The 17,782-nt window shown below is 35.8% G+C and overlaps 1 protein-coding gene across 4 annotated transcripts in view; it reads right to left on the bottom strand.

Moving 5' to 3' along the window:
* Tusc3 (tumor suppressor candidate 3) overlaps window positions 1–17,782 on the bottom strand; it is a 169,715-nt gene that overhangs the window by 73,704 nt on the left and 78,229 nt on the right. For all 4 annotated transcript variants that reach the window (XR_009374832.1, XM_059244216.1, XM_059244217.1 and 1 more), the window contains exon 5: window positions 14,208–14,348. Coding sequence is in view for 3 of the 4 variants with exons in the window: in XM_059244216.1 (XP_059100199.1) it covers window positions 14,208–14,348 (141 nt within the window). In the remaining variant the exon portion in view is untranslated. The remainder of the gene's footprint in view (window positions 1–14,207; window positions 14,349–17,782) is intronic.

The raw sequence follows: 17,782 nt of genomic DNA, 5'->3' as shown, positions 1-17,782 counted from the left end.
AACCCTGTCTCGAAAAATCAAAAAAAAAAAAAAAAAAAAAAAAGATCCAACAATACTTTGACAGAAAATCTACACTTTCACAAAGAAATTTGGGTATTCGCTGAAACAATCAACTCCAAATCCAGCCAAGACAAAAACCTACCTTACCTTTTAATATGACTCAGTTTACCTTCTGTTTGTTTCCTTTCCATTCCTTTAACTCAATCAATACAAAGAAAATAAAACTTTCTTAGATAGGTGTTGCCTTCTTTACTCTTAAAAACATGAACTCAAACGTAATATTCCATGCTATTGGAAAGGCACAGAGATTCTGCATGGATTTCTAAACTCTGCATGTTCTGGGAGAAGAGAGAACTGTTCTCAAATGGCTGCTGCCCAGTCTGTCTCCTAATCTGCCCTGTAGTGCCAGTTGCCTGGTCTGTCAGTCTGCCCTGTGGTGGCTGGTCTGTCAGTCTGCCCTGTGGTGGCTAGTCACAGTCTGCCCTGTGAATCCCATATCTCTTCTGAAGATCCTTAACTACTTGGTGAAAATAAAATGTGAAGTATGAAGGACATAAAGGGCTATTGGGCACAAGCAAAGTGAGAATTAGCTGGACAAGTATGTCACTGGATTATACATACTGCATTACATTAAATGTCTGCTTTTAATATGCTAACCATAAGTAGTTCAGATATCTTGTTAGATTAACTTTTCCCAGCATTCTCTTTGAACTGGACAAATTTCACTATGACATTTTCATACATACTACATCATGCTTTGACATATGCATCTTCTCCCCTAACCTTTTCCTCTTCCTCCAGGATACTTAGAAGACATTTTATTACCAAATACTTTCTTCCTACTATAAAAGAGGCCTTATTTTTAATTATGTATCTAAATTGTGCCATATATAAGAAACCTATGAACAGAGATTGACCACACTGCTGAAGTCTACTATTGTCAGTTATCCAGAAACTGTCTTAAATCTTCAAATGACAACTAGATTAAAAGCAAATCATGTTAATGGCAAATTTCCTCTTCCTATATAATTTTTACTCCTAATATTTTTATTGCACACATGACTGCCTTCATGAGTAAAATGAAGAACAGTGAAACAAATTTAAGCATGATTTTAATCTTCACTACAAAGTTATCTACTATGGCTTTTGCTAGATAAGCACTACCTAATTAACAATGTTCATATAAATTCATAGTTTATTAATCATTTGAAATTATAATTGATTACTATTTATGTGGCATCTAATCATATTCACAATCACGATCTTATTTCTCCTCTAAACAATCATTGTGATGTTTTACAATTAACAAAACTCATAACACTTAACCTTTCCTATGACATACTGCTTCCTATTTTATGCTTTTTATTTTAAAATTCTGGTGATAATTTGCAATACTTCCGCTTTTATAGTCATAAGTGCAGTTTGCAACATGCCTGGACACACTCCTATGTTTTAGCCTTCTCTAAATTCTCATATTCTTATGAATATTTTTGAAACCTGTAGCCTTTTTATTACCCACAGAATAACTGCTACAATTTCTATAAACTGTGGCACATTTCTCTATTTTATTTTTCCGATGCAAACAGTTTCCTTATTTAAAACTCATTTAATACTACATATGTGCATATATTGCTGTCTTTTGTTCACATTATCTGTACAGTTCGCATATGAATACGGTTTTCTTTTCCTTAACTAGACATTAGCAAGAGTTTACTCTGAGACAGGAGCAAATTTCAAAGCTTGGTAGTCCATTTTTTATTTTAAAGAAATCTACTGTTTCATTAAAATTCAAAACCTCAACACAGCCAGGTTCAGTGGCATATACCATTAATCCCAGCACTCTGGAGGCAGAGAAAGATGGATCGTTGTGAGTTCGAAGCCAGCCTGGTCTACACAGTGAGTTCCAAGACAGGCAGAGCTACACAGTGAGAACCTGTCTCAAAGGAAGCAAAAACAAAAACAAAACCTCAACATAATCACACCTCTTTTGTCTATCAGAACCTATCTAGGTTCACTGAATTTTCACTCATTTGATTTCTCCCATTGTTAGGCCCAAGACTGCTTGACTTTCAAGATCAAAGGAGATCTGCCATATTCAGAGGGGTGTAGCTCTACCATAATTAAAAAATCATTAAAGATTTTCCAATAATAACCATGAGTTAATGGACTCAATCCTCAAATTAAAAGACTAACAGACTGGATTAAAAAACAAGACCCCTGAACTTGTTGCCTGAACACAGACCTAAAATTAAAAGATGAAAAAAGTTATTTCAAGCAAATGCCACCAGAAAGCAAGTATAAGGATCCATACTAGTATCTGAGTACCTCAAGTCAAAATTAACGAGATAAAGAAGAGCAGCTCAATATAATAACACATCATCAGGACGATATATGACTGCATACAGCAGTTCTAAATATATACACATCAAATATCAGCCCTACAACTTCATAGAATAAACACCACTGCACATAAAAACATAGACTGATCTCTACACATACCACTAAGTCATCAAGACAATCCATCAACAAAAAAGTTATCAGAAGTAAAGGACAATGCATATCAAAATGACATAACAGACATTTAAAAATATTCAAACCACAACATTGCAGAAGACACCTTCTCAGTAGTGGAAGCCCTTTAAAACAGGTCATACCTGAAGATATAAGAAACTGAAAAAAAGTACTGCATTGCACTTGATCACAATGAAATAAAATTAGAAATATGAGAGAAATTACAGAAAACGTATGTAAACTCACTGAGACAGAACAATACATCTCTAAGTAGCAAATTGTTCATTAAAAAAATCAGGAGGCAAATTTAAAAATCCAAGAAATGATTGAAAATGAACACATAAAATACTTTAATATACAAGAAGCTGTGAGACACAATAAAGAAATATGTATTGCTACAAATCTCTAAATTTAAAGATTAGAGAAATATCAACACATCTCAGTGATATACTTTAAGGTCTTAGAAAAATAAGAACAAGCCAAACTGAAAATAAATAAATAGAAAGCAATGATGATCAAGGCAGAAACTGAGGAAAAATTAAAATAACAATACAATGAAACAAGGGGCTGGTTCTTCAAGTGATACACAAGAATGACAAAAAAAGAAAAAATAACAAAAAAGTTCCATTAATAAAATTTAAGGTGAAAAGGAAAACATTACAACAGATACTGATGGAATTAAGAGGATGACTATATTTCCCAACAGCTAGACAATTGAAAAGAAATAGGCAAATTTATATAAACAAAATTAAACCAAGATAAAATAAAAAATTTAAACAGAAGACTGAATTAGTAATATACACAGAAAAAAAAGCTTCCAAATAAAAGATGCTAAAGCTCAGCTAGATGCATTGCTGAATTCCACCACACTTGTACAATAACCAACAATGCTCCTCAAACTATTACAACAGAAAGGGGAGAAACACTTAAAATTATTTATGAATCACTCCAGTATAATTTTGATATCAAAACTAAGAGATAACAACAAAAAATTATAGGCCAAACACACTGATGAAAACACATGCAAAATTGCCAGTAAGTACTGGAAAGGTGTACACAATCACACATCAAAGGGATTATCCACCAGTCAAGAGGTTCAAGGATGTTTCAACATTCACAAATTTATGTAAGGTAACTATGCTCTAGGACAGAAATCACATGATTTGAATAGCACATGTAGAAAAAGTCTTCAACAAAGTACCTTCAAAATAAAAACTCAGAAAAACTAGGAATAAAAAGAATCGGCTCAAAAGTTAATTGCTATACATGGCAAAATACAATCAATTTTATACTTATTAGAAGAAAATCCATAATTATTTCCTTTAAAATCAAGAATAACACAAAGATACAATCCTTCTCAGGTCTTACTCAATGGTCAAAGTCTTAGCTTGAGCAATAAAATCAAAAGAAAAGGTAATCAGGAATGGAAAAAGTCAAATTATCCTTATTTGCCACAATACCATTCTATATGTAAGAGAGCTTATAAACTATATAGATGAGTCTTAGAACTGATGAACATTTTTAATAGAGTAGAAGAGTATAAAAATCAATAAAATCTCATTATATAAAATGAGAGAGATGGCAAAGAAAGAGAGGGATAACCACCAACCACCTAGGTATAAGCCATTCAGCTGAGGAAGACCAAAGACTTCAACGATGAAATTTTAAGACACTACAGAAATAAACTGAAGACAGTACCAGAAGATGCAAAGTCCTCTACCTCCATACATCCGAGGCATGCTCCTTTATTTGCAGAATTAACAGTATGAAAATGGCTATGTTACTGAAAGCAATTCCAATGACAGTATTCACAGAGAGAGGACAACAATTTTAAGACCAATATGCCAACAAAAAGTACTTTAGACACTTAATAAATTCTGTGCAGAAAGAACAATGCCAGATACACAATACCTGACCTCAAATAATACTACACAGTTATAGTAACAAAAATAGCATCATACTCACACAAAAACAGATCCACAGATCAATAGGGTAAAAGGATAAAGAAATAAACCCACACAGTCACAGCCACCCAACTGTTAATAAAGATGCCAACAAAATATAATGGAAAAAAAGATAGTCTCTTCTACTGGTACTGCGAAAACAACTTCAACATGGAAAAGAAATGAGACAATTAAAACTGGAACAGATATATTAGTTATGGGAGGAAACTGAAAATGTCAAGGAAAAAACCATGGAGACCATACATCAAGACATGAATATGTGCAAGAGCTTTCTAAAATAAACTCCTGTACCTCAAAAATTAATATCAACAATTTACAAATGAAGACTCCATAAAATTTAAAAGAAAGAAATGATTAAATAGACAGCATACAGGTTATGGGAAAACCATCTTGCCAGATATACATTTAATATCATGTATACTACTACTCTATATTATTATAAACAATCCAATCAAAAATGGACAAGTGAAAAACAGTTCTCAAAAGAAAAAGTACAAATGCCCAATAACATAAAAAAGTGATTATCAACCTTGGCCATCAAGGGAAATGCAAATTGAAACTACACTGATCCTACCACAGCCCAGTCAAAACAGCTATCATAAGAAAACAACACACAGCAAATGCTGGCTGGGAGTGAGAAGAAATGGAACATTATTTATTCAGTGCTGATGGAAGGTTAAATTGGTACAGCCTCTGTATAAACCATTTAAAAGACTCCGGGGTACATAGACAAAGGTCTCTAAGTCAACATACAGACATTGCACCTCTGTTCACAACAGCCAATTTATGGAATTAGCCTAGATGCCCATCAAGAGATGCAAACAATGATGTAGGGTAGATACAAAGTGCAGTCTTATTCAGCCATAATGAAGCACAGAACTCTATCATTTGCAAGTCAGTGGGTGTTGACTGAAGAGCATCATATTAAATGCATTAACAAAATCAGGAAGAAGAGTATCCTGCTTATAATATAAACCACATATATGACATTAATGAAAAATAAGGTTGTTGTGGATATTAAAGAGTATAGAGGGAAAAAGGAGTGAATGCTGTCAAAGTATGTAATATGCATGCATGAGAAATATCATTATGAAGTCCATCACTATGTAAATGAATGTGCACCTTTTAGGAACAAGCATAAAAAGTCTACACTAACAGAAATGTAACAAAGAATCCATATTGCAATCATTTCAACATTTGTAGCCCTCATAATAAATGGTATCTTCTGTTTTTAATACTATATTATATCACTTCTACCTTCTTTCTTCCCTCCAAACCCTTCCTTGTACTCCTCCTTGCTCTCTTTCAAATTCATGGCCTCTTTTATCATTATGTTACATTCATATATATATATATATATATATATATATATATATATATATATATATATATAAAGCTACTCCATTTACATATTACTTGTATGAATGTTTTCAGGGCTGACCATTTGGTATTAGATTGGTGTGTTCTTCTCTGTTTGGCTTTTGATAAATTTTAAGATAAAATTTTCTAAATGTCTCATGTAAGCCTAAAAGAATGTGCAACTTTCACTGGGTGTAGCGTTTAGGTCATATGTTAACTGATAATAACATATCTACCTGTAACATGTAACACACTGCTGCTCCATTTAATTTTGATTTGTCGGGTACCTCTTTTTAACAGAATTACATTAAAATCTTTTACAATGGACTACTTCTATTTTTTTTTTTAGTAATGTATCCAATCTTTCAATATGTTTCAAACAATTTTCATAGATGCTTAGTATCTTTTTGATGGATACTAAACAGTTTTCTTTTGTTTGTCCAGGGAGATGATTAATGATAGACTTCTGTAGCAAAGTTCAATAGGCAATAAATTACTATTTATTCTAGACCAGGCTACAAATAAGGTATTAAGAACTTACTCATCATGTATAAACCAGAACTTGTACCCATTGGCAACATATCTCTCAATTTCCTCACAGCTTCAGACTCTTACAACTGTTCTGTACTCTTTGGCTCTATAAGTTACAATTAAATGTTCTACACACAAAGGAGATCATATAGTATTGGTTTTTCTGTACCTGGCTAATTACACTAAACAAAATGTCTTACAGATCATTCACAATTTTATACACGGATTCTCTTCCTTCATAGTTAAGGATATTCAATTTTGTATATACTTTAAATCTTATTTATCTCATCATCTATTCACAGATAGTTGATGCCACATTTTAATGTGACTGATACTGCAATGAAAATAGAATTGTAAATGTCTTTGACACACAGACATCATTCCATTGAATGTATGCTCAATAAATTTCCTAGATCATATAAGATAACTGCACTTTCAGTTTTTTTCTAACTATGCATTCTTAACGATGGCTGCACCAACTCACTTTACCAACAGAATGGAGTGCCCTTTCCTCCACATCCCCAGCAACACTTCTTCTGCCCTTTTACCTTAGGCACTGTAAGAGAGCAGAGCCTTAGCCATACTGAGCAATGCTTCCTATGAGCAGTGGCACTTTTATACCTTCTTTGGAAAATCCCTTGCTGGTTGATTAATAGGGTTATCTATTTTTAGATGCTGAATAACCTCTTATTCGGCTTTCCCATAGGCTGTGTGGATTGTTTCGCTGGTTGGACAGAAGTCTTTCAGTCTAATGTAACCACTATGGTTTAATTTTTATTTTGCTTACTTGGCTTCAGGATACAAATCCAAAATTTCCTTGTCTAGACTAATGTTATCAAGTTTTGTGCCTATACTTTCTTCCATTTGTTTTACATTTACAGGGGTTATATTAAAATATTCAATGCCTTTTGAGTTTTACTGTATTGTATGAAAATGGTCTCATTCCATACTTTACATGTTGATGAAGAGTTTTCCCAGCACCATTGTTGAAAAGACTATCCTTTCTCCAATGTGTATTTCTGGCATCCTTACTGAACATCAGCTGACTATACAGATGCAGAATTACTTCCAAGTTTTTTATCCATTTCCACTATTCCATTCATCTGTTTTCATGCTAATAGCTTACTCTTTTAAATGTTATAGCTTTGAAAAATTTTAAATCAGGAAGTGTGATGCCTACAGGTTGCTCTTTTGTCAAGTCTTGTGGTTCCATAAAACTTAAAATGTACTATTCCACTTCTGTGAAAAAAAATAATGCCATTGGGATTTAAACAAGTTTTTTGTTTCTTCAGTTATCTTTATTTTTAAGTATTTTATTCATTTTGATACTATGAGATTATTTTCTCTTTTAGATAACTTATTAAGTGTGTAGAATCACTATTAATTTTTGGAAATACTTTGTTAATTCTTTAAATCGTTGATTTTTGAAAGTTAATTTTGTGTTCTATAGTTGCAAATACTGACCAAGGTATTATGGTTTTGGTTGTCTTTAATTTTCTGTAGGGAAGCTTACTTTTTTTTTTTTTTTTTTTTTTTTTTTTTTTTTTTTTTTTTGGTTTGGTTTTTTCGAGACAGGGTTTCTCTGTGTAGCTTTGCGTCTTTCCTGGAATTCACTTGGTAGCCCAGGCTGGCCTCGAACTCACAGAGATCCTCCTTGCTCTGCCTCCCAAGTGCTGGGATTAAAGGCGTGCGCCACCACCGCCCGGCCGGAAGCTTACTTCTTTATGTTGGTTTGTTTGTATAAATATTGTCTATTTATCACTCGCCTAACTGCTCTGGTTATCCAATGAAATGTTGAGAACAGATGGCAAGGTCAGCATCCATGTCCTGTCCTGCTCTCAGAGAAGTTTTAATTCTTGCCACTGAGTATGAGGTAAGCTCTAGTCACATAAATTTATTGATATACTGAGGGACTCTCTTCCTATAGTAATTTTTGATATTATATAATTAAAAGACATTCAACACAGAAATAATTACAAGGGTGTGAGTCTTCATTCTTTTAATGTTACATATTTTTATCATTAATTTCCATATAATGAACCCTATTGCATCTGGGGATAAATCTTACCTAATCACATTGTGTAGTCTCCTAACTGTAGTACTGGTATTTAGTCTACCAATAATTTATTGAGGATTTCTGAATCTATGTTATTCAGGAATACTGGCCTATAAGTTTCTTAGAGTACTTGGTCTGACTTTGAGGGTACTGTTGGTCTTATAATTTTTTTTTGAGATTTGTTGTTTTTGATTTAAAAAAAAAAAAAAAACCAGCATTAATTTTCTTCATGTTTAGTAGAATTCAGACAAGTCATTTGTTCTTAGTATTGTCTTTTTTTTTTTCATATTCTAGGCTGCTGATCACACCCATCTACTTTCTCATTACTGGTGTGTTCAGACGTTCTATCTCTTCCTGGTTTAGCCTTAGTAGTTTCTATGTGTTCAGAACCATTCCTATGTCCTTTAGGCCATCTACTTTGACAGTGTGCAGTTCATGGTGGTTGCTTATAATCCTTCCTACTATCAAAGTATAAACCACGATGCAACCTCTCTTTATTGTGAGTTTTCGCTCATTATTGTTATTTTATCAGAAAAACTGTTTTATTGATCCCTGTACCGAGTCTGCCATCTATTTTATGTCTTGTTAAAATCTGTTTTCATCTTTTGTTAGCTTTGCCTTTACTCCATCCTTTTTCTTGTCTTTACAGTAGGCACCAGGCTGTTCATTTGAGTCCTCTGGCTTTTTCAGGACTTGCTCAAGTTCCCTCTTGAAAGGGCTCTTCTGTGCTGCAAAAGTTTGGCTATGCTGTACTCATTGCTTTTAATTAAAATATAATTACATTATCTCCCCCTTCCATCCTCCTTCGAACCATTTGAGTTGGCATTTTCATTTTTAACTCTCCTTTTGGATTTCTTCTTTCATCATTAATTGTTCAGAAGTTAATTCCCATATATTTGTAAATTTTCTGATTTTCCTGTTGCTGATTGCTAGTTTCACACCAATGTGGTCAGAAAAAAATACTTAATATGATTTCTGTTTTATTAGATTTATTAAGACTTAATTTTGTGTCCCAATATACAATCTATGCGGGAGAAAGTTTTCTGAGAATTTGAGAATAATCTGTATTCTGCAGCTGCTGTGAAGTATTTTCTGCTTATGTCTTTTGAGTTCTTTTGTTCTCTAGTGTTCTCCACATCAACTGTTTCCTTAATAGTCTTCGGTCTGGTTGATGTCTCCATTGCTGAAACAGGGAGCTGAAATCCCCTAAGGATGGCTGTCTGTTTCTTCCTTTACTTCTACTAATCTTTCCTTTGTGTACATAGCTCCACCATACATTACACAAGCATTAATGAACCGGCTCCTTTCCGTTATATAATATCCATCTTTCTTTTGGATTTTACACTTCAAGTATAGCCACTCTTGCTCTCATTTGATCACCATTTACATACAGAACCTTTTAAGTATTTTACTTTCAACCTACATGCAACCTTAGGGCCAAAGGCTTAGACTCTTCCTCTGCATTTAATTATTGCATAATAATATGTCCAATTACTTTCTATACACTTAAATTCCATTTGCCTTCCAGCCATCTTCCCTTCCTCTGTTTAATATTGGAAGAGTCTGGTTTAAATACAACCCTATGTGCTCATCTTTCAAGGTTGAGATCAGTAATTCAAAGGGCTCATAGCAGTGGAGAAGGGCAGAGTGATGGGTGATGTTGCTCTGTATGCTGTGAATATGTTGTTCTGATTGGTTGATAAATAAAATGCTGACTGGCCAGTAGCCAGGCAGGAAGCATAGGTGGGATAAGGAGACAAGGAGAATTCTGGGAAGAGGAAGGCTGAATCAGGAGACACCAGCCCACCGTCCAAGGAGCAGCATATAATGGCACATAGGTAATGCCATAGAAAACGTGGTGACATATAGATGAACAGAAATGGGCAGTTTAAGTGTAAGAGCTAGTCATTACTAAGCCTGAGCTAATGGTTGAGCAATTTTAATTAATATAAGCCTCTGTGTGTTTACTTGGGTCTGAGCAGCTGCGGACCAGGTGGGACACAGGAAAACTTCTTACTATAGTAGAGTGCCCTTCCTACTCTTAATATATATAATTACTCCATCCCAATGTCCTAGAGGGATTTGAGTCAAGGACTCAAGGATGTCAATACTAAGCCACCTATGGTTACATGAGTATCAGAATTCCTGGTCATTTCAGGGTCCTCAGATAAGGCATTTATCAGTACCATGGGACATTATCAGGAGACCTATCTGAGAAGACCTTAGCTGAGTAACTAACTTCCTCCACTCTCACTCAAGACTTTTTTCACTCCTAAACCCTGCCTAACCACCCCACCCCAAATGCATTTCCCTTTTGTAAGGCTTCTCCAGAGTAAGATAATTCCTTTGCTGAGATGTGTTACATGTCCTTTGCCCAGTGCTGTTCTGTTGGGGGAAACATCCTGGAGATGGATTTGTCTCCATTATCTGGTACTCACACAGGTCCACTGAGTAAAGGCTGCTGGGCACAGCTCTGTTACCTCACACAGGTTCAGTGAGTAAAGGCTGCTACAGTTCTGTTACCTCACACAGGCCCACTGAGTAAAGGCTGCTGGGCACAGTCTGTTACCTCACACAGGTTCAGTAAGTGAGTAAAGGCTGCTACAGTTCTGTTACCTGTGAAATGCATCTTTTAGACACTCTTGGGAGTTGCTACTGAAATTATGAACTACTCTGAGGGGCTCATGGACACAATACACTGGTCATAAGGACTCAAAACACACCTCACCAGCAGTGGCAGCAGGCTTTGGGTAGTTCTAGATTGTGTATCAAAATTTTAGGTCTGTCTTTCCCTTTAGCTCCACATTCCTAGTCAAGTTTGCATACTAGGTTATATGAAAAAGCTAAAAAAATGAACTCTAAAAATGGTGGGAAACAACACAAGCCACTCTCATAATCCTCTGACAACAGGACCAAAACCTGTCAGGAGTTCCCAGCAGTTGCCTTATACCCAGTGACCACTGGCCCTTAGATGTTCCATGATACAGACACACACCTAAACTTTCAATGAAGGAAAAATGTAAAACTAATGATGAAAAAACCCAAGAGAACTAAACAATGTGATCAGTTCCCTTCCAAAATCAATGACGCAATCTTGACAAACTCAATGAGAGATGCTCTATGGGCTGAGAAGTCTACAGACTTCTTCAGAGCATCCTAAGTGGGCAGTTCTAAGTCAGCAGCAGCAAAGGCTGAGGCAGCTCTTCCTCTGTATTATCTGGAAGATACTTAAGTTTAGCTTCAGAATTTAGTGGTGCATCAGGCAGATTTCAAGGATGCCCGCTTCAAATATGACCTGTAGAAAATGAGGCATATGGGAAGCAACCAGATCCTACCCACAAACTCAGCTATGGTTCTAACCAGCACTGGGAATGGGGAAGACACCTGAATGACCTGCTACCTTAGAAATGAGAGATCCTTTCCCTACAGAAACAGGCTGTAAGAGGAACTGGTCCCTTCTGGGCCTTGTCCTCAGTCTCCATCTCAGCCAGGAAGCTGTGTGTTCCTCTTTACTGGTTTAGAACATTCCTTCTTTTAAAAGGTCTAGTCACACACAAAGCCAGCTAGCTACTTAGCTCCTTTCACACACACCCCCTCCCACTCTGTACTCAGGAATGGGGGGTGGGGGTGGTACAAGGAAAGAGAAACACAGGAAGGAAGATTTAGAAGCAAGCTGAGCTGTCCGAAGACTCCCCTCTACTCTTTCAGCTTTTCAGATTTCCTTACCCTCTGCTCCCTTCTGATCTGCACTAAATTCAATCCCATAAATAAAAAGTTAGCCATGCTCTGCTAATTAAACACCATTTTGAATGTGGGTACTCCTTTATGGTCAGTCTATTGACATTTACTTTGTAGAAAAACCAAACACTAGAGTCTCACATTCTCTCCACTCATGGTGAAGCAAATGGTAGTAGGCATCTATTCCATCCTAAATGGAAGCTGATGGTCTATGGTTAAACATGAGAGCACTGTTTTCTTATCACCAAGGAGCTTTACATGTAAGTACGTGTCCTTATCATATGCATTCCAAAAGTAGTCATTTGGTTTATACAATATGGATTATTTTTCAGGGCATCTTTTAAAGAGCAGGAAGTTTTAACCTTAGGAGTAATTCATCCTTTTTCACTGAACTAGTCATTCATCTTATGCTACAACAATTTTCTGTGATCTTCTGGAAGTGTCATTTAAGCTCTTGTACACAGAACCATAAGTTGGTGAGTACATTTCACAGATGTGAGGTCAGTTTAACTGACTCATTATTTGCACTTAGGTGTTTTCCAGCATTACTTGTGCCAGCCTGTATTTCTCTTTTTTATTACTCAGCACCTGTGTTCAAAAGTGAATTGAACATGTACATGTGCAGATTGTTTCGGTCCCCAGCATTCTGTTCCAATGATACCACAGGCCAATGCCACAGTATTCTAATTGCAATAGCTTTAGGTAAGACAAAATCAGCTAATGTAAGGCCTTTGATTTTCTTCTTTTAAAAAAATTATCCTCAATATTTCAAAGGCTTTGCTTTTCTATATGGACTTTAGAACCAGCTTCTTGATTTCCTCTGAAAAGGCCTTACAGGAATGTAACTGTCATTTAGATATGAAAGAAATATGATACATAATACCAAATCTTACGCTCATGAACACACATACTTCTCCATTTACTAAGTATCTTTTTATGTGCTTATATAGCCAATACTAAATGCCTTCAAATTGTTCTTCCTGTGGCAGTATCCAGGCCAGTTTGATGCTGAATTATTAGATCCAGTCTGGCAATCTCTGCTTCTTCATTACATGCTAAACTTGTTTACATGTAATGCAATAAATACATTGACAAGACTGAACTTAAGTGTCTCATTATTTACATGTCACATGGTTTTCTCTGTTGTTTTCATATCTGCTTCTGTACTAATTATATTAGTTTCCACTTCAACCCTTACCTTGGATTTCTACCTATATCTCTGCTTTTTTTTCCAGCTATTCCTCTGAAGATTACAACATGTATCCTAAACAAATCTCCATCAATTTAAATATGATACTGAACCATTTAAGACATAGTAACAGTGCATGAGCCAGTACCAAGTTAGCCTTTATATGTTATTCTTACCGTATACAGATACACACATATACAAAAAAATCAGACAATCCATTAATCCAGTATTACAAATTCTGCTTTCCAATCATATGTTTCAAATTAACTGAGAAATAAAAAATTAATAATCCTTCTCTTCACGATAGGCACCTTCCCTGTGTATTCCTATAGCTCTCCCTGCTGATCTCTATAATAGCCTGTGTAACTTTGCACTGTATGTGTGTGGTGACCAGTTTGTACCGCCACCACCAGTTTATTACAGATAGGTCTGCGTCTCATTTTTATATAACCAGTGCATAACAAGTATAACAAACACACAGTGGAGACAGAAGAACAACTACTGGCTGTGCGGCGGGGGGACATGACACTGTATGAGTATATACCCAAATCTCTTTAGCTAACAAATGAGTTCAAACTGCTAATTCTTAATAATTTATCACCATACTTATAGATATGTTCACAATACAGTTCTTTTTACATTTGGAATGTGACACACACTATAATCATTATATTTTAATAGTAAAAAATAGAAGAAACCATATACATAGCTTAAGCTGAATGATAAATTTAATCTATTTTACTTATAAAAATAACATCTCATTTGGGTTATTTTCATGGTAGTAATAATCTGGCCCATTCTTTTATTATAAAACACAATTTTACAAGGAGCAGAGGCAGCAGGATATGTGATAACATACCAGAGATACCATGGCCCAACCAGTCTTATTATAGATGAACTCCAAGTTGTTCCTCCTTAGATAGAGCAGGCCACCAACAAGTGACACTAACAGGGCCAAAGCAATGGTGCCAGAGTAGTTGGGTGGCCTGAAAACGCGAATCTGCAAAAATAAAGATAATCAGAAGAGTGGAGAGTAAACACTAATACTTCTCTTTTGGTCACATCCTAGTCAGCAATCCCCTTAATTAACTAATGTATAGTTTCCTTTGAGAATTACATACAATGAATGTATTTTGATCATATTTATTCCCAACTCGTCCCTTTGACTCCTCCCAGATCTGCCCTCCACTTCTCCTCCACCATTTGTTGGTTTGTTTGTTTGATTTTTAACAATAACTATTAACTCTCTTTGTGATGTCCATCTCCTTTGTGCTGTCTGTATACTACTGGGTTGGAGCTATCCACTGAAGCATAATCGACCTATAGTGTTCCTACCTTTAACACAAAGAATTCAGAGAACTGACATCTTATTTTTCACACCTAACTTTGACACTACGTTTACTGAGCTCTGAATGAATCAAAATACATGCTGTCAACATCTTGGCTGTACAGAGATACTCTCTTTCTTTTGTTCATATGCTGGAGTCTATGCAAATGCTACACATGAAGCCCAGAGCTGTTCTGGATCACACAAAAAATCAATTCAACTAGCTAGTACATGGTAAGGTAAGACGTGGGCACAAGTGAATTATCTTAACTAGAGACTTTAGATGCTATGTTTAACAAAGTTACCCACTTAAGCATGTGTATGGTAAATCCAGTATTCTCCTGAGTTGACCTCTACTTGCACAAGCAACTACAGCATACACATGGAGATGGGCCCACTCACACGTATTTGCAGGTATCTATGCTTTTATTACTCTTTCACAGATAACACAGAAGCGCCAAGTTTAACTGAGTACAGTAATGCTCCAATTATTCTACTTCTCTGCCAACACCAATTATCAACATACTGGCTCTAGACATCCTCCTGGGTGTAAAGTGCTATCTCATTGTGGTTTGGGCTTATATTGCCTGTGATGTAATGATGAAGAACATTTTTCTGTGTACTTATGGGCCATATGGATATTTTCTTCAATGAACTGTTTATCCAGATTAATTTTTAATTGAGATCTGGTATTTTGTTATTGAGTTTAAGAGCCACACAAATACCTAGATATGAGGGTAGGTCTTTAGAAAACAGGATTTGCAAATAGTTACTCCGTTCTGTAGGCCGTTAACTCACATCTATGCCATTGTACTTTAACATATAAAAACCATATTTACTAAGTGATACAATTAAAACAAATTCATGATTTATAAATTTCAGATCTTGGTTCTAGTAACGTTTTCTATGGAAAGGACCCAGAATACTCTATGACATGGTTAACTGAATGCTCGGTAGAGTACAGAGCCAAAAACAAGAGCCTAGAGAAAATTATTGTACCAGAAAATAAGAGCATACTTTGAAAACAATTATGGAGCCATGTCTCAGGAATCAGGAGCCTGGGGAAAAAGAGTGTAGAGGGGGTGGGGAGTGGGTGGGAGGGAACTCAGAGAGTCAAATCTCAGACAATTTTAGCACTCGGCTAATTAACAATAGCAATAAAAAAAGGAAGAAAACATTGTGAGAGGGAGAGGAAGAGCGAGGAAGGGACAGGTACAGGGAGGGAGGGAAGGACAGGAACAGGGTGACAGAGAGGAAGAGACAGGGATGAAGGGAGGGAGGGAAGGAGAAAGGAGGGAGTGAGAGGTATCAAGTGGGGGGGGGGAGAGAGAGAGAGAGAGAGAGAGAGAGAGAGAGAGAGAGAGAGAGAGAGAGATTGATTCAGTGGCAAAAGAATGGAGCCAGGGAAAGATCAGGACCTTTGATGTGTAGTTTCCATCAGGAGGGCAGGGAAGGAGGACCACAATTTCTTCCCTCAATATGCACAATCTAAATACAGGGAGATCTCAACTGTCCATCTTGCATCCAAGATATGGTACTGGCTGGACCCTGTCCAGCAAAGAACCTCCAGCGACTAGTCTCAGAAGTAGCAGTCTCTTGTTACGTTAAAAAGAAAAAAGTTGTATTTGAGATACCAAACCACACTACTGGACAATATTCTAAAAAAAATCACTACAAAAGAAATTCTGAGTAGGTCATAAACAAACAATTAAAACACAAAGATAGTAGGTCCCCCACAATCATCGGAGTGGTGAAACCTAACGAGGAATTCTGAGACAGAGCCAGAAATCTAGTCATTATTTTAGAGCCATCATGGCAACAAGTCAAGCAGGCAAGGATTGGTAACAAATACTTATCTAAGAGAAAATTCTGGTGAACAGGAGGATATTTATGGACGCTGTCTTAATGTATCCAAGCTATGAGATCTAACAGGATCGACAAGCTAAAAAACTGCTCCAGATTAAAGCAGTTTGAAAACACACGACAACTACCTGAACGACTTAACTGAATCACAAATGGTGGGAAACACTAACGTCAACTGAGAGGATTCTAATATGTACAGTGTCACTTTTTATAAAAATGAACCTTTGTGAACTCATCAGACTCCTATCCTTAATGCGCTTATAAGAAGTATAACTCGTCTTAAATAATTTTCAGGGGGAAAGTGAATTTGTGTATATATCAAGGCAGAGGGACTGGACTTGAAGATTGGAATAAGAATAAGAATCACCAAGTACACCTGCTACAACGATAACAAATCAATCTATGTAAAGGATGCACTGTTAAAAGTCATACTATTTCCATTTTTAGCACACTTTCAATTTGTAATTATCTTCAATTTGTAGTTTATAATTAATCCAACTAAAGAACTAAATGCATTAGTGTGGTAGGTAGTCAAGTCACAATCACTTCTAATTACCAGTATATCTTTAAACAAATTGGAAATATTTAGTGTGTGTGTTGTGTGTGAGTGCACATATTCGTGAATGTGATTTCAAGTGCCCAGAGAGGCAAGGAGGGTATTGGGGCCACTGGACATGGAGTTACAGTCGACTGTTAGCTGCCTGACGTGGGTATTAGGAACTGAATTCTAGTCCTGTCAGAGAACAGGAAGGGCTCTTACACTCTAAGCCTCTATTACTTCTTGTAATGAACTAATAAGAGTACTTTAGTAAAATCCTTGATGTGTGGCATCAACTAGACCACACATTGTTAGAACATTATAAACAAAAAGATTTTTTTTTTTTTTAGTGAACAAATTTAGGAAACAATTTATTCACCACAGTATCATTAAAGCCAATGACACAGGTGATAACATTGTATAGGTGAACTATCTTGTCTCAGAAAAATGTGTTTATATATTAGTAAAAACTCAATGTGTTCGAATAACTTTTAAAATATCTGCTTAAATAACTGGAAAAAAAACCAGCCATAAGCTCTCCACAAAGAAATTAGTACCCATAAATTATCTGTCTCAATCTATGCATATAGTATTGATTGGAACAAAACCCCAGATTATAGTGTCCATATTACTTTTCTACCTGACATTTTTACTTGTTAAACAATGATTTTTGTTCAATGTCAAAGTCTTATTTTTTAGGTATTTG

Source organism: Peromyscus eremicus, chromosome 17 (assembly GCF_949786415.1).
Source record: "Peromyscus eremicus chromosome 17, PerEre_H2_v1, whole genome shotgun sequence".
Taxonomy (NCBI): Eukaryota; Metazoa; Chordata; class Mammalia; order Rodentia; family Cricetidae; genus Peromyscus; species Peromyscus eremicus.
Note: the sequence above shows the minus strand (reverse complement) of the source record. Positions and strands in the feature narration are given on the sequence as shown.